The 18816-nt window shown below is 36.3% G+C and overlaps 1 protein-coding gene across 1 annotated transcript in view; it reads left to right on the top strand.

Moving 5' to 3' along the window:
* Window positions 1-18816, top strand: part of LOC121412150 (nuclear receptor ROR-alpha-like) — a 63250-nt gene that overhangs the window by 31707 nt on the left and 12727 nt on the right. The window contains exons 2-4 of the mRNA XM_041605056.1: window positions 155-300; window positions 8524-8656; window positions 9877-9987. Coding sequence (XP_041460990.1) covers window positions 155-300; window positions 8524-8656; window positions 9877-9987 — 390 coding nt within the window. The remainder of the gene's footprint in view (window positions 1-154; window positions 301-8523; window positions 8657-9876; window positions 9988-18816) is intronic.

The raw sequence follows: 18816 nt of genomic DNA, 5'->3' as shown, positions 1-18816 counted from the left end.
TTCAAATGATAGCATAATATATGCGCACATAAATGCAATAGCTTTAGATGCAGAAATGGGGAGATATGGCGTGGAGTTGGGCTGGAATGCTTAACAAAAAGAAAATAATATTGATAATTGCCTAACCTCCATATTACTGGCGCCTGTCTGCCAGACTCTGGCCCACGCACCGTGCGTCCAAGCAGGACATCACGTGGTAGAGGAGGAGGAAGAAACACAAGCAGGAGAAAGAGCAGGGAAGGAAGAGAGAGAGAGAGAGGGAGGGAAAGAGTGGAAGGTAGAGATGAAGAGTTGAAGAAGGTGAGGAATGAAAGAGAAAAGAGTAGCTGCAAACAGAGGTGGTGCTTGTTCAGTGTCATATGAACGAGCATTATATTTGACATTTGAATGTTCAATATGATGTGACCATTTTGTTTGTGATGCCTTATCTCCCATCCTACCTCCTTCGTGTATAACATGAATAGGTTAAATTCATTATGTGAACTTTTTGTAGAGTTCTTATCGCCCATTTCGCACTCACTCTTATTCCCTAACTTCCCCTCTCCTTTTTTCTCTCTAGCTTTCTTTCATTCTATGTATTTTTTATCTATTTTGTTTTCCATCTTTCTTATTTTTTCTCTTTCTAGCTTTCTTTCACTCCTAAGCTTTTTCTATCTTTTCTTTTCCATCTCTCTAAAACTTTCTTTTTCTCTTGTTCTTAATATGCATGCCATGAATTTTCCTAAATCCACGCGTAACTTTCTTCATACATTGCTTTTATTTACTGTTGCTCTTTCTTGTACATTCTCCCCCCCCCCCATCTCTTTCTTCTCACCCATCCCCCACCCTCCTTTGCTCTCCTTGCCTTTTCTTCTCCTACACAAAAAAATTCTCCTATTTTAAAATGGGATGTCTTCAAAAATTAAACTGCTCTTTATTTCAAATATTTAACATCCCTCACATCCTCCCTTGACCTTGTGTAGGGTCATATATCTTTTCTCTCTATCTGTCTTTCTCTATTCTCTTGCTCTGAATTGCCATCTGTTTTTTCTCTTCCCACTATCTCTATCTCTATCAATCTCTCTATGTTTAGACCTTCATTTGCTAGTATCTGTCATGTTGACCCCTGCTTTCCTGTATTCTATGTTAAAGTAGCAAAACACTTGTTTAATCCATCTCTCCCCCACAGCTATCTAATGAAGATAGTAAGCTATTGGCCCTAACAGCTTTTGTAAAATACAATGGATCTGGATCATTTTAAACTTAAAATTGATAGAATTTTAATTTATTAACATGTGACACATTAATGATTAAAAAGTTTCATCTTTCACTCTCTGTTATAGCTTGAGGAGAAGCAAGGGATGGCGGGGAGGGGGCAAATGCCAAGATTGATGAACATGCATATGTGACTATCTTAGACTGATATTAATGGCAGTGCTAAACTGTTTATTGAACCTTGTCATGTTTAGACTGCAATTTGGATAGCTTAGGGCGTATTTGCATTCCTAGATAGAGGGTACTTATACTTCCAATGCACAAGTTGTTTTCCTGAACGGGATTTATTCGGCAGTAGGTTGAGGTAAACTGTGCCTTTGGTTAGATATATATAAGGGTTAAAATAAGAAGCTATGTGTACATAGACCCAAAGTTATGTTGGCAGTACAAGGCATTTTGGATCATGTGCTTCAAGATATATAAACTATCCACTGCTAAAGACCCTTCCTTACACTCTATTATGTCCCTATAATTGCAGTTGATTCATACAAGCAATGCATCTCGTTCTTGAAATTGCAAGTAATAAGTGCCTACATGTAACTACTTATGACGACACAAAAATGATATTTCCTGTACTGATGTGATACAGGTATACATGCATATAACATGTTTTTCAGACTATATAAAGATCAATGGCCACAAAATATGGTGAAAGGAGAAATTGTATCTGCCAGATATACCCCCAAGCCGATGTTCTTTTTGATAAGGTATAGTTTTAAATTGAAACTCATTAAATTTTTAATATTTGTTGAAAGGGCATTTTTTTTCCTTTTTTCCGTTTAAATCTTTGAATGTGCCTTACTTTATTCAACAGACAATTTTTATTTAGATTATTTCACAATAATGTTTTCTGGAAAATGTGTATGTCTACATTAATGGTATACCTCTTCTCTTGACCTGTTTATAGCCTTAATACTCATTTGTCAATATTTATTCTGTTTTTACTATTTATAATAAACACCATAACTTTTTCAATTTTATGTGATTATGGGAAATTGGAGAGGCTTTAGTGTCACAAATTTTATTGCATTTTCATTCAATTGATATAAATACATGACAAAGAAGAATATACTTATGCTATTCGTGAAGATACTCCACCACAACTACTCATAAATTGCTTAAACTTTTTGGGTGTGTGTGTGTTTCAAACTCTTGCTATTTTTTTTAGCAGATTATGACTGTAAATGTCAAGAAATTAACAAACACAGTGTTCTCCACCATGTATCAGATAGATATTAGGTACACATTCCTTTTTTTTCTTGAGGGACTTTCGTGTAGCAAGTCTCATGCTTGTTTTTCATTACTTGAATTATCATGTCGTCGTCGAGAAAGGCTTTTACTCAACAGAGCTCTGAGAGAAGTTTACCAGCCTGTCATTTGAGGGCTTTGCAGTTTGGGTTAGCGTACATTTGGAGGATTAGGTCTCTTTAAGATGCTGAGATGGTGTGTTAAAGGAAAGCTCTTGTTCAAGTCGAGTCATAGGTGGCGGAAGGAGATTGCTTGACTCTGTTCACCGCCTTCCTCCTCCGACATCAGGGGATGTAATCGCTGGTGAATTTGTGCTTCTGAAATGGAAATAAAGAAGCTTATTACTCTCTGGTATTGTTATGTCAGATATTTTAAAATGTGTTTTAAGTTTTTAAGCCTTGAATTTTGCAAGTATACTGTATGATTTTTTTTTTTTTTTTGGGGGGGCTAATAAACAAATGAGACAGCCTACTAAAATATATTACCATGAAAAGGACAGCCCCTTTTTTGTAATTATATTTTAGCTTACAAAATGCAGGAACATGTAGATTTTATGTTTGCTTCTGTATGAGAAATCTCTGTATTTTTCGGCCCATCCACTTTCTGTCCCTGAATTCATAAGGAGAGCTTGACAAGTTGCAATGAGAAGGAGTGTTTCTCAATTTACCCAATAAAAGAGCAATGTTCCGAGGGTGATGTAAGGGGGGAAAAGGTTTGTGCATTAGATGGTGGACGACGTTTCTCTCGAAGGGTGCCATTTTCTTTCTCTTCTTTAAGGAAGAGTGGGACAGAGAGAGGGGAGCTAGGAAGGGATGAGGAGGAATATGAAGGAAAAAGAGAGGTGGGGAGCGGGAGAGCAAAAGAGAGGGCATAGAAGAGAGAGAGAGAAGGGGAAAGGAGGAGAGAAAGTGAGAGAGGGGCATAATAGAGAAGTAGGAGGAAGAGTGAGAGGGGCATAGTCTAATTGAAAAAGTAGAACATGACATGGGTTTGAAAGCAGGACATTAAAAGTAGAACATGGATTTTGGGTCACCCTAAAGAGGTGTAATTGAAAAATGGGAGATCGTAAATGGGTCGGTTGAGAAGAGGAAGCTCATTCCAAGCATGATGGGAAGGGGAACGGACTTGGTTCATTAAGACGGTTATTCCTAATGGGACTAATTCGATGCTGTGCTAAGCAAATTGGATGTTTCATAGCTGGATATAAGACTTTTCACTTGTGTCCCTAGTAAATGTCAGGAGGGACAATCATTTCTCTGATGAAAAACTCTCCTCTACTTCTATCCCCGCCCCTCTCTGCCTTTCTCTTTTAATCTTTTTTTCTATCCCCCATCCTTCTGGTAGTTATTTCCTAATTTCAAGTAATCTCAAGAAAATTGATATGTTATTGACAGATTTGAGCTATGAGTTCATTACCTTTTCATACTGAATGCAATGAGCTATCACCCTTCTGGCATATAATCAGTCGATTGGTTTCAGAGGAAGCAAAATGGGATATTATAGAAGATTGGTTTTGGTACAGAAAAAATAAGAATTGTTGAGATTTACTTACAAATCCGATAATCTTTTATCCAATAAATGAAGCAAGATAACATTTTAAAAATGTCCTTCTGTTAAGTTTATTTTGAGGACAATTGATTATTTAGAGACCATTTACGAAGACAACCGAGATTCATGAAATGAAACTATTGTATCTTCTTAGTATAAATATAAGTTATGATATACCATACACAGTTGTTTCATACAAAAACATATTGCCAAGGATTTTATTGTATTAAGGGCAAGGTTAGACTCGTGAAACTGGGATACCCAGAATTTTAATTTACTCAGGGCCAAAAACAATAAAGGTGTCACAGAAAAAAGTGTTGTGACCATGATCTTGTTTAGCGTCAACGGAGCGGCGCCCAGCACGACACGAAGCAGAAAATAGCACCAGAGATTTCATCACACCTGGTGATGTAATTGATCTCATTAATACTCCAGTGGCTTGGACAAGACTATACACCTCAGGGGGTCAGAAAGGCCAATGCACTTTTTTTGTTTCTGCCCTCCATTCTGCATAGTAGACGACAGGGTGTTTTGCCTATGGTTTAGAAAGATGAGTGTGGCATGTTTGTTGACACCGAAATTAATCTTGCATTTGCAATTACGGCTCGGCGTCAATCCGCAAAGCCTTTTACCCAGCCTTTCCGAATGTTACCTAAAATACTTTGCTATTTGTGTCGGTGTGGAGATTCTAAGTACAGGTGTATCGGAGAGATTGTTTACAGAAAGCATCATTGTTGACATTACCCATGCTTGTATTTAAAAATTATTTGAAAATTCCATCAAGAGGTTTGACCTTGAGTCCTGATCATGTTGCAAATCTGAGACCAATGAAATAAGATGTGTGCACCTGTTAATAAACTTGATTGTTTTTTGCAATGCTAGTAGTACAGAAAAGCCTGTGGCATGGAAGCCAATGGAAAGATAGAGGTTGCTAATGAATAGCTATCCACCTCACGTGTGTTCTTGTGTGCCTATACTTTTTTTACCTGCTTTATTGAAAGCCATGGAGTACTCTCTTATTTCAAACCTTTTTTTTGCAAGTGAGGCTATTTATTTAGATAATAACTTTGATGGAAATGATGATGATGATGATGATGATAATAGTAATATTGACAAGTTTAAAACTTTTAAATCTCTGCTTAAAACACATTTATTTGCTCGTTGAATTTTTTTCTCCTTATGTGATTTTTTTGTGTAACTATTTAAATATTCATGTATAGTTCTCTTTCGTAAGTTGGTTTTTTGTTATAGGGTTTAGCTTAGGCCTGGTGTTTTTAGAGCCCTTGTGAGTTATGAACCTGCCGGATTGCCTTCTTGGCAAGTTCCTTTAACTGTGGGTGAACAGGGCATTAAGATCAGGCACCAGTCCCCTTAGATATATATTTTACGTGGTACTGTTTAATGTAATTTCCTTACTATTATTATTAGTTAGTTATTGTAAAGCGCTTTGATCATATTTTTGGTAAAGCGCTATATAAGTACCTGTTATGTATGTATGTATTGATAAATTAATAATGATGATGATGATAATAATAATAATAATAATAATGATGATAATAGTAATAATATTCATGATAATGATAATAACAACAACAATAGCACCAATGACAACAACAATAATGATAATAGTAGTAGCAGAAGTAGTAGTAGTAGTAGCAGATAAACTTTAATTCCAGATTAGCTCTGTCATTAACACATGCCACAAGGATATAAAAACAATCATTGAAAATATTCTTATTAAAAAAGACAATTTGCCTTTCCATTTCAGTAGAAATTGTGCAATAACTTTTTGACCGTACTCCCACCTTTGTTGAAAAAAAAAAAGGGAGTAGAGGTCCTGCAGATGGGAATATAGGCCTAAATATCCTTGTTTTTGTCTTTGCTCGCCTGAAATTAGCTTAACCTTGTCCCCAGGAAATGTCACAATTTGTCCAAAAGTCATAAAAATTCTGATTTCTTTGCAGAAGCTGATGGTTAGTTGTTGCTTTCTGAATCGTTTGAGCTTTGATAATTTATATGCAATTCGTATGCATTATAGCCATTGCATCAATGTTTGTCGGTATAAAGGAAATTGATGTCTCCTATTTTATATATGATTTTTTAAGGCTCATTTTTTATCGCCATAAAGGATGACTTTATTTACAGCATGTAACCGATTTTCAGTCAGTTTTTTTAAATTTGTGAAATTCTGCATTCATTTTTTTTAAACTGTTGTTTCAGTTGACATTTATTTTCAGTGGTGTGTAATGTGTGGCTACAAAGTTTTAGAGAATTATTTATTTATTTTTAATGGCCTTAGTGGTGAAATAGATCTAACTTTCAATTTCTCTCTTTATTTACATTAAGATCATAATCAATTTATAAATAAATCAATCAAAATTTTTTCTAAACTTTCTTTGATTGGGCCAGATTAAATGAATAGATAAGTATGTAAAAAGAGGGTGTGTTGTTCAATAATGAATTTTTACATTTTCTTACACTCAAATCTGATATATTTTGAACTTTTAGAAAATAGTAACATTAACAAGACACTCTAAATTCCAAAGATTTAAAATAAATCCAGATTGGCTGTGAATATTGACCAGTGGAATTTTGAATTTATTTTAAATTTTTGGGATTAACTTTTCATCTCAAAAGATTTAAATTCATATCTTTTGTATTATATTTAAATCAACAATGTTTAAATCTAAATCTAATATTCGGCTGGTCACTATTCACAGCCGATCTGAATTTATTTTAAATCCTTGGAATTTAGAGTGTATTTCAACACTAAGTGTTTGAAATTTATTCAGAATAGGGAAGGCTGTTGTATCAGTTGTGAATTTTTATAACATTGTTCTTTATTCCCCTCGTATTACCCTTATCTTAAGGAGATCTGAAAACACTCTACCGCACATTTAACTCTTAGCATTATAAAGAAATTCAATCTCAATGGGATTTGTGTATATTAGGGGGTAAGAGTGAGGGCTTTTGATGTTTAAGAGTGATTTTTTTTTGCCTGGTGAAGGAGAGACATGGGTTTCCTATCTATAAACCTGAGACATGATTATTTGTTTTTATCTTATCAACCAGAATTCAGATAATAAAAATAAAGTCCCTTCAATGATTAATCAGATCATTTTGTTACCTGAATTTTTTAACATATCACTTCAAATAGACTCTGGAGTTATGAGTTGACCAACTTGGCCTTAAAGGGACCCAAGTATTTTGCAGTTAATGATTTTTATTCTTGAATTTATTGAAGGCATGGCAATGATTTTATAAGATTTTTGGTCGGGGGGGGATGAGACATTCCCCTCCTATAAGTTGCTGTACAAGATTCAAAATTTGAAAGGAGGAGGGTAACCCCCCCCCCCCCCCCCACATTGCCAGCCACTATTATGTTGATGTAGTCCTGACATATGGTGACTTCCTCGTGCAACAAAGACTATTGATTTATCCATCCTTTGGCGCTTCTTTCCCTTGAAGAATAATATCCGCTGAACTTGACATGTCAGCACCAGCCAATATCTCAGTAGAACGGAGCTAGACTTTAAACATCTCAGAGCTTTCTCTTAAATACAGGTATACATTACCTCAAGTGCAAAGCCCCTTAAAATACACAGCTACTACAATCTGCTAGTGTTTGGATAGAAATTATATTGCGTCACGTAAGAGGTAGAAGAATGTTTGGTTTAAGATACACACTATCAAATGAAGTGGTATCCTGTGTGAGAATTGATTTGGAGAAGTATTTTGTGTGAGAAGTGATTTTGAGAAGTATTTTGTGTGAGAAGTAATTTTGGGATATTTTTTTTACTACAAGTCTACCTATTCATGTATATTTTCACATGTGCATGCATGTACAAACTTGTTGAGTTATTGATTATAATGGTTCCATGACATTTGCTCCGGCGATAATTGCTCCAATTCAACTCTAACCCTATGCCCTCTGAGATATTCAGACCGTAGTAAATGTCGCAGGAGCAAATGTTGTGTCACCAAATATGATACTTGTATAAGAGAGAGTGTTCTACATATACATATGTGGATGGAAATCTTCTAAATGCCAATAGATCCAACTATTTTCTAATTTGCTGATGAAAATTATTCAGCCTGCCTAGGGCACTCTTCAGAATATCAACGATTAAAAAAAAGACTTGCCCAGATAACATAGAAATGCTTTGCATAATATGTGCTGCCGTCATGGGATTAGTCCCATTTCATGTTGATACACAGCAGAAAGTCTAAGGCAGGCCCAATATCTTGCATCAATAAACTTGAGAAAGATTGATTAATTGCATATAGAAGATTTCATTTACATTTCATATTGGAAACAGACTTTTTAAAAGAAATATTTACCAAAAATCCATCCTTATACTCATGCAAATGATCTTATCCATAAAAACAAATTGTAGCACTCTATATCTGAATTTTCAAATCTTATCTAAACCATAAATTTGTCTTTTTTTCTCTTGTTTTATTGTTATACAGACCAAGGAAGAGATTTTAACACGATTGTCAGTGTTATTGGGCAGCCAGTATGAACGAATCGTTCAGTTTGCAGAGTCCATACCAGGCTTTGGGGATTTTAGTAAAGAGGACCAGAGGATTCTATTGCAAATTGGTAAGAAATATTCAACATGATTGCATGCGGTTGGATTTTTCACTTTTCAAACAAAACTAATGCTTAAATTCTAACAATTCTTTTAAAACGAGTTCTTACAAAAATCAATATTTTTGAACTTGGTAATGATATATCTGTAAAGAACTTAGCCACATCGCTCAAATGTATTAAGCGTGTACATATAAAAGCAGAATATTATTGTTGTTGTTCTTGTTATTATTATTATTATCATTATTATTAATTTTATCGTCATTATTGTAATTAGAGAGTATTCAGTGGAGGTCATTGATTGATAGATGATTAATTAATTACCTTGTACTGTGTTTCTGGAAAAGAATATATTATTATTTCAAAGGTTTATAGGTTGTACACTGAACTTGGAGTCCTGCTTTTTATGAAAACAGCACAAATAATATATGAAGCTCCTCCCCCCCCCTCCCCATAAAAAAGGCATTTAGGGGAATCTAGATGTATTGGTATTGAAATTAAAAAGATGGATAATAAAGATTGGTATACTATATCAAATATTAACTATGTACTTCATTTATATTTTTACTTCATACTTTTTTCAAACATATTAACATCATGTGTTTTTCACATTTTGGGAAAAATTATATTATAAATGTGTAGTATAGGCATCAGCTATCAAATCACAGATTTCTATGTAACATTCTGTAGACAGATTCATGACATCATATTTTGTTTAACATTTCAAAAAATTGCTTGGTCCTCCATTTTGTTTTGCAGACAGATGGTCATTTTAAAAAAATATGACTTAATGCCATATTTCTTGACATATCATAGGGACTACCCTATTCCTTTTACACACAAATGTTAGAAAGCTTAGTGATAGCATTTCTGGACAAGGTCTAACATGGATTATAAAATGCTGTGGCCCAGTGGATTAGCCTCCAAACTATGAAACAGTGGGTCATTGTGTTGAGTCCCAGCCATGGCATAATTACCTTCAGCAAGAAAGTGGTCCACATTGTGCTGCACTCGACCCAGGATGAGGTAAATGGGTACCCAGCAGGAATTTATTCCTTAATAGCCTGTGCATTCTAAAAGGCTCATTGGGCTAAAGCCAGGGTAATATGTATCCAAATCCCTTTGAAAGAGCATAGAGGCGTTGGGTGATATGTGATATGCACTATAAAGGAACTGAATATTATTATCATCATAATTATTGTTAATATTACCTTTTTTTATTTTTGTTGCAGGTGGTCTAGAGGTTATTCTATTACAATTGTCACAGATCTATGACCACAAGTCAAAGTTACTTAGGGTGTGGGAGGGGCTGTGGCTATCACCTGAGCAAGCCAGAAAACTTAGTAAGTATTCAAAGTTTTCTTTTTTCTTTGTCCTCTTCATATCATCATTTTTAACCATGACCCCCCCCTGCCCCATTTCATCTTCTCTCCTTCTCTATACACCCATCTATCTCTCTCTGTCACTTATACCAAGTCAAGTTCAATTTATTCATTTTGATCATAAAATATACATACTAAGTAACATGGAACAACCATAATTCTATAAACAATCTCATGATGATATTGGAGACCTAAATGAAATTTAAAAAACTTGTTAAGCAAAGTCCCCTAAAATATAAAAAAAAACATGGAAAAACATGAAACACCTCGCTCATATATTCTATTACCCCAACATTATGGTAATATTTCCAGACTGCCTCAGTTGGCATGTAAAACCCACATTTGTATATGCCTCATAATACCACAGTATCAAGGTATTTTGACTAAGATGTATATGAATATGGTGATATTATGGTAATATTACTGATTTACCTATGAGGCTTTTAAAACACCCATTCATATGTGCCTCATAATACCATAATATCAAGGTATTTTGACTAAGGTGTATATGAATATGGTAATATTATGGTAATATTACTGATTTCTAGCTGTTAGTGTCTTAAAACACCCATTAATTTGTGCCTCATCATACCATAATATCAAGGTATTTTGAAAAAGGCGTATATGAATTTGGATCTACTTTAAGTCTTGATGAACTCTGTAGAACACCTACTGAATGTATTGTACGCATTCATAACCCTTCAGAAATAGTCTGTGCGTATGACTTGTGTGAAAGTTACTTTGAAATCATGACTCCATCATGAGACCTTGACATGGACAGAGCTCATACGGAAACTAAACTAGCCCCTTACATCTTCATAGGAGATTGAACAGTAATGTCATCGACAATGGCAGGAACACCGTCTTGATCCATAAGACATGGGGAAGAAATAACCATGCTTGGTAAAACGTTGCCATGTTGCACTTAAGAGGCATGTTGGCTGCACAGGTACCCTAAATTTAGCGTGTCGTTCCTCATGACAGGAAAAGAGATATCGAACACCGATAAAACCCCAAAATATAAGAACAGGAAACAGGTAGAGGATGTTCCGTGGGTAGACATCATTTTCCAGTGTTCTAGTTCTTCCCCGCGGCCCTGCCAAGTCGCGTTTCAAGCACATTTTTTTCATCTTTCCTTAACCGCGTTCTCTGTGTAGTCCCCGAGATCCAGGGTTGAAAAGTGAAGTAAATCAGATAGCTCAAGAACTGAAGGTGAATAAATCTCCTACGAAGGCTACGTCACTCACCTGCAACTTTGATTGTTCCATTTATGTCATTCTGTGTGATTGGTTTTTAATGAAGTGGGTATGAAATTTTGGGTTGATGTAGGAACGGTTTGAAATAGGGTGTTTAGAAGGGTTTTTTGTCCAAAGTTCTGAAGAAATGATGCCACATGAAGTTAAAAAAAGAAAAACTTCAAGAGGGATCAGGGAAAAGAGGTTTGAAATTAGGTGATTACTGTTTGTGTTTTGTCGCAAGTTTTGTGTTATGATGCAAACGAGAAGTTCCAGAATTAAGCTCATTTTGTTATGTAACCAATCAGAAATTGCATGGTATGTTGGCCTAGTAAAAATTTTGTGCACTGTTTGTCACTTTATGCACCACTAAGAGGGCTGAGTCAAATGAAATTAAAGTCAAATTTCACTTTCTCCTACTCTTCCTGAGTTCCTGTCATACTGGTCGAAACTAGACACATAGTACTGGTTCAGCTTTCTTTGACATTTGAATCATTAATAACTGCCATGGAATGATAACGAGAATAGTTTTCTTAACTGATAAAGCATAAAGGGAAAGAGCACATCAAACATTAGAAGCATACTATATTAACAAAAGGTTGACATTTTTGGCTTCCCAAAACTTTCAGGGGCCCGTAACTCAAAGCTGAGCAATGATCGTACAACATTTTTCTATGATCAATTACATTGACAACAATGTACAATTGATCGTAAAAATCAAGCGTACGAATAAGTGCTAACCTTTGTGTTACAGGACCCAGGAAAGAATTAATGAAGAATGGACTTCAGAAAATGATTCACAATCTATCCAAAAAAAAAGAAAAAATATCTCTTAGAAATTGGTATTAGGTCGTAATGTTTTTTGTTTTTTACTTTAGATATATGTTAATAAAATCTTTGTCCTGATTTCTGTGGCACTTAAAGCCCCAGGAAAATACAGGTCAAAAACCAATAAAAGTAGGCTATTAATAAATGTCCAAAGAGATTCCCAAGACAACCAATGCCTAGGAAATTCAGAAATTGTCAACAACAATGCCCCTTCAATATATTCCGAGTTCTTCTTTTTTGAGAGTGTGCTTTACTCTCAAATGACGTCTGGCTTGGATGTGCTCTGAATATATTTAGATGTTATTTTATCCCAAGTTTTCTTTTTTTATCATTTATGCATTTGATACTCCTACATGTTTTTGTCCAGGGCAGTTTATTGTGCATGCTTGTTATATTCTATTCTTTTCCTACCTACTTCAACATGGTTTGTAAATACTTTTGCATGGATTTCACTAACGTCATCAGGTATTTGATATATATAGATATAGCCAGAAGTCATGAATTCTTTTCATATTTGAATTGTTTTATTAGAGTGTAGGTTGTGAATAAAATAATAGATAATGCCGAAAATTACATGAAATTGAAAACTGTTTTTAAAAGATGTTATGTATCTAATTATTAATTTAAATGAAAAGGTTATCTACTATAGATTAGTCTAACATCTGGTATAAAAATTTCTTTTAGATTAGTATAACTATATTACTTTAAATTTATCATAACTGGTATGTATATATGGTATTTACTTTTGATTTGTATTTATTACTGGTATATAAAATCTACTTAAGATTAGTCTTATAATTGGTGTACAAATATGCACACACAAGCTTTACTTTAGATTAGTTATGTAACTTATATGAAATCTACTTGAGATTAGTTATACAACGGGTACCTGCAACTGAAATGTACCAATTCTATTATAGTTATGAAATCTAATTTAAGAACGTATCATTCCTGGCTTATGAAATTTTTGTTAGATCAACATCCTCTGATTTCACTGGTATGTAAAATCTACTTTAGATTGGTCATATAGCTAGAATATGACATCTTCTTAAAAGTGTTAGAAAGGGTTTTTGAAGTGCTCTTTAGATTGGTATCATAACTGGGGTATATAGGCCCTAAATGTGGTAGTCTACCAAAAGTTTATCTCCGTGGTCCAACCAAGCATGGTATCAGCAAGCCGTATCAAATCTCGCAGGCAGACAGCAAGCCAGTAGGAGTCCATGTAATGTATGACATCCAATCATTTTCTTTGTGTGGGTCCTTCAACTTGCCTGCTCCTGTCATCCCTAGCAAGTCTCTGAGATTAATCTGGACCTAGCATAGGGGATTTCTCTCCTTACATTGTCAAAACCGTCCCAAATCTCTCCATTTATACTCCCCTGCACGTCTCCCCAACTTGATCCATCCTGCTCTTATTCCTCCCTTGCTCTCTCCCTCTCTTTGCTCTCTCTATCTTTCTTTTTCTTTTCTCTTTATTCCTGCCCTTCTCTATAATCTCTGTCTTCATCTACTCTTTCATTCCAGCCCTCTTACCATCCCAGGGGTTTACTGCCCTTGACATGTGGCAACATATTGTTTCCATTTTCTTTCTTTTTTAAGCAAAACCAAATCTCCTGTTTTACCTGTTTTCCATCTTTCTGTTGCTTCTTCAGTCTCTTCTCCCCTCACCCCTCCATTCCTTGTTCTTTTGACCCCAGACGTCTTTCCTCTTCCCGTCTCCCTTTTCATTTCTCTCAGCCTTTTCCCTCTTTCCATCCCCCTCCCCCACTCTCTCTCTCTCTGTTCCAACACCCCCCCCCCACATCTTCCACGCTTTCTTTGCCTCTTAACAATCAAACCTGCCCTTACCTCAGTTTAACATTCTTTCTGTCTTGTTAGTGCCATGCAAGCTCTCCCAAACTTTTGCCCTGCATTTTTGTGGATTTGCCTAATAATAATCACATTTCCTGGCTAAACTGACATGTGTTTTGCTGAATTTGCATTCGCTCCGTCTGAAAAGCAGTAACAAATGTTGGAGGAAAATTGAGCTTCGGATTGTAAATGTGTACCAGAAGGGGGACTAGAATTTTAGGGATTTGCATTCACCAAACAGGACTTAATAAAAGTCATGATTTTTTTTATCTACCACCCATGAAATGACAAAGTGGATATTTTTTCAACAGATAAGCAGAAAAATTCAAGAAAAATTATTCAGCCAACAAGCGTTAAAAGGGAAATCAAGGTATTGTCAGTTTGGCATGATAGAAAATTGCTGAAGTTATCACAAAATTTTTCCAATCTCACTGCAAAGCAGGTAATTCAAGAGTGCTTGCTTGAATACATTAATATGCCTCACCCAACTGGAGTACATTTGCAGAACAATGTTCATTTTTTGTAACTTTTTATTGGATAATAATTTAATGTTAGGTGTTTTATCTGCATAGATATACCTTTCATGTTGATTGAATGATTGGAATTTTGTCCTTGTTGGAAACAGCTCTCATTTTGTCCTTGAAATGCCAAATTTAAGAATGACAAGGAACCTATAAAACTAAATTTTACTTGAACAACTCATTTCAAGGAAGAGCATGAAGTACAGTTTAATTTTGACGTTTGATCTACAGATATATACACACACTTTCACCATATGAATTGTTTTACAACGAACACATTGAAACATGCAAAGGCAAAAATAGGATCATTGAGGAGTTCATCAGAAGGGCAAAATAGATGACAGAGGCACCGGAAGATGAAGTTCTAATAAGAGTATCGGGTTATCAGGTATGTATATCAGTGAAGCGTTACCGCAGCCCTTCCTGATGCCCGATGCATAGACTAAAAAGACGGCTCTTCTTCTTCATTGCATCAGTATTCAGGAGCAGTGCTCTGGGCTGTATTCCTAACGTTGACGTCAACACACCATCCTACTTCGCTCCGAGCCTACTAACATGTCTCTTACCCATGCCATGTAAAAGGAAATAAGGAGATCTGTATATCTATATATGCAGGACACATTGCGACAACAAAGTGGAGAAAAGATCCGAGGCTTGCTTTTGTACTCACTCGCACAAACACACCCACCCTCACACAAACACACACGCAATATAGCAGCAGCAAAAACATGTTGGGATTGCTTGTGTATCCACACCCTCATACACACAAATGTTATATTACAAATGAGGATTACATGTACAGTGCACACACTCACACCCACACCCACAAATCACATTTTCATGTACACTAGAGAAATATCATGGGCTTGCATGTACACCCACGTCCATACATTTTCACTCAAATGAATTACCACAGCAGAAATAAACCCACTATTTCACACATGCTTGCATCCAAAAATATATGTATGCATATGTCAGGATACATTTGCTTTCATGCATCCCTCAAAACACACACACACCCCCACACATGTCAAATTTTAGTAACAAAGTGGTGAAAACCAAATGTGTATGTATGTGTTCACATAAACATGCCTTGCAAATTGCCAGGCAAATGAAGTAGAAAATATGCTTCTCTTGTGTGGGTGTGTGGGTGCGTGTATGTGCATATACACACCTGGCCCACACCCAAAACTACTATAAGCATTGCAACAACAAAATGGCTACATCAAAGTTGAGAAAAGACTTTCCTAAAGGATGTGGGTGTTTATGTGCTATCAATCAGACATATGATATAAAATATTTGCAATCAATTGCAAAAGTTCTATTGCAATTTTACAATTGTTCTATTGCAATTTTACAATTGATAGATCTAGTGTAGCTGTAGCAAACCAGGTTATACATGTCTCGAGCAGATTAGCGATCAATTGCGAATTTGCAATTAATTGCAAGACGTATGATTGATTTGGGGACCAAAAATAGACTTGCGATTGATCGCAAGTTTCTTGCAACGTCCCAGTAGTCCTTCACCCTCACACACACACACACAAATCAAATTACCATCAACAAGAGTGGAAAAGGGTTGACGGATTTGCTTGTATGTCTATGCCCTAGCAACAATGCATCATATTTATGCCAGACCAACTACATCTCTGTATATATTGTTTAAAGTGTCTGTAGACATGAAACCCAACACCCACTCTGACTGGCTTTAAGCAGGTCAATTTGAGCAAAGTGAAAGTCAAGATTGAAATGGGATAGGTGTTCAACCCAGGGTTTTGATCCACTTTAGTGTAGCCCTCTTCCCCCCTTTGATTTGAGCCAAGAAAGTTTGTGCCCTTCCTCCTCTGTAATTGCTGATTCACTTCAGAAACTAAACTGGAAAACACACTGAAGTAAATATGGGAGTGTTTATGTCATTTTATATATATAAGGGATTGCAAAATAGGGTCTTGTTCCATGAAGAATCAATACAATAACAAATGCGCAATTTGTGTGACTTCTGTGCTATCACCCAGTCGAATGAAAAGATTTCAGTAGCATTAAACTGTTATTGTAAATTTATTATTAAAACATGTTTTAAGAAATTGCCTGTTGCGACATATTTCTTTTCCTTTTCTCTGCTACATTTCTCAATATTGTGGTCATCTTAATTTGAGTAACTATGGAAGTTTTGTGACATACTTGGCAGACATTTTTTAATGAATTCTTTTGAATGCCATGGATGGTATCAGTTCACACAGGAGAAGATGAGCTATTTTCGCCTTGGAGTGACCTCTTAGATAGCTCTTTAGTGCAGACTCATAAAACACACCCTACAGAAATTTCCAAGCTTGCGGGGAAGCGTGCGACTAGCTTGCGCAAGCTTGCGGCATGCTAGTAACTAGCATGCGGTTAGCTTAATAAGCGTGTGATATGCGTGCAGAGTAATAGTTAAGCGATCTTTTAGCGAGCAGGGACTGTTCGCTAGCATGCACTCGCTTATTAAGCGAGTGCCCTGCTAGTCGCATGCTAGTTACTAGCAAGCGGCACGCTTAAATTTCGGTAGGGGTATGGTACTTCAATGCCCATGTCTGTCCATCCGTCCTGCTCGGTCCCGGCAATCACTCTCTTCGATCCCTTCGAAATTCATCTCCAAAATTAATGACCCATTTTCATGTCGTCGGCTGCACCTGACAAATTATCATGTTCCAGATAGGCAACTCATGCCCCAGAACACAGAGAATGAGGGGATCACATCGAGAGACAAGATAGAGGATGAAACCAACAAGGGCTGCCCGTGAATTAGACCACATGTAGTCATATCTGGGCTTGATTTTGTATTGATGATGGTAGTGGGGGGGGGGGCTGATAGTGTTCTGTGAAGCTGTGTTCGTCGATGTAAAGTGGGACATATTAGTTCTGCCTCGGTGGTAATGTGGAACGCACTATTCACGTTTGGCAGATGCATCGGACTGCTCCGTGGCTCTTGCGGTGGAGATGATCATCATAAAAACCGAAAGCTCTGTTTCTCTCTGTGACTCATAACCTTTCCATCTACCAACAATGCACTGCCAAGGTCAAGAGCATGACTCTCAATCAGTTCTCTGGCCGGGCGTCCCAACAGAACAGGCAGAGGAGAGAGAATGAGAAATAGAGGGGAGAGATTGATAGAAAATTCGAGAGATAGAGAGATGAGTAGAAATAGAAAATGTGAATCAAGAGAAAAGGATATGCATGTATATAGAACAATATTCATAGGAAATGTTAGCAGGGAGTGAGGTTAGAGAGATGGGACTGGACAGTCAAATATAATTTGAAGTTAGAATTTGACAGGCTTTAGAAAGAATATAGAGATGAGTTAAAAAGAATTATGTGAAGGGAGACTGATAGAAGACTTAAGATAATGATTCGATAATACTCAGTAGGTAGGAAAGAACAAGTGTTCATTTTAATATACTTTTTTGTGGGTGCATGGGGTTGTTGTGCATTTCACACTCAATCATATCTAGAAACACTCCACATATTTTGGGGGGATGAGTTAAAATGCATCTGTTTAAGAAATCCAACAAGAATAATTTTATCTTAATCATCCCCACTTATTCAATGAATCAGGTAGTCGTCTTTTTAATTGGAATATTTTGATGTCCCTGAATATTTTTCAATTATTTAGTGAGGATTGTAAAGAGAACTAATTTCCTTCCAGTAATTGCATGATACTTTCCCTTCCTTTTCTGAATAATTTGACTGAATCTCTTCAATCCCCCTCTTTCCTTATACCCTCAGTGTGTCAGATGTATGTTTGTGTGGGTGTTTGTCTGTCTTTTCCTGTTCTCCTCTCCCTTATTCTCTCTCCTGTCCCTTTTTGTCATACTTCACATATTTATTCTACCCCACTCTCTATGTAGCATCTTGAGTGAAGCTACTGCCTTGCTGTTGTTCTGCATCCCTTGTCAACCGCCCCGTCCAACAAACCCCCTCCCGAGACCCGATAGAGGAATGCTTTCAGTTCTTTGTAGACTCTTGGGGATTAGTAGGTTGGATTAAGTCTGCCCAGATCATCCGTCCCTCTCATCCATCAACCACTAATCCGCCTTTACCCCGCTGATTTGCAGACTGCGGTTCTTTTCTTGAAGAGGACCACCGAATACCTGTCCAAAATTATTTGAGCTCTCATTAATTCCGTGGGTCCCGGTCCCAGGAAATTACGATGTCAAGGTTGAAGCTTGATCTTATTTTCTTTCCTCCATCTTTTGACTTCAGGTTTAAGGACATTCTCCATATATACCTTTATTATTCTCCTCGTGATGTTTCCAAACAGTTGCTGCCTGGCATCAATGTAAACCCAAGGGGGTTGGCGATATTCATTGGTATAAGTG

The sequence above is a fragment of the Lytechinus variegatus genome, chromosome 3, assembly GCF_018143015.1.
Source record: "Lytechinus variegatus isolate NC3 chromosome 3, Lvar_3.0, whole genome shotgun sequence".
NCBI lineage: Eukaryota > Metazoa > Echinodermata > Echinoidea > Temnopleuroida > Toxopneustidae > Lytechinus > Lytechinus variegatus.
This window is presented reverse-complemented; position numbering and strand designations above follow the sequence as displayed.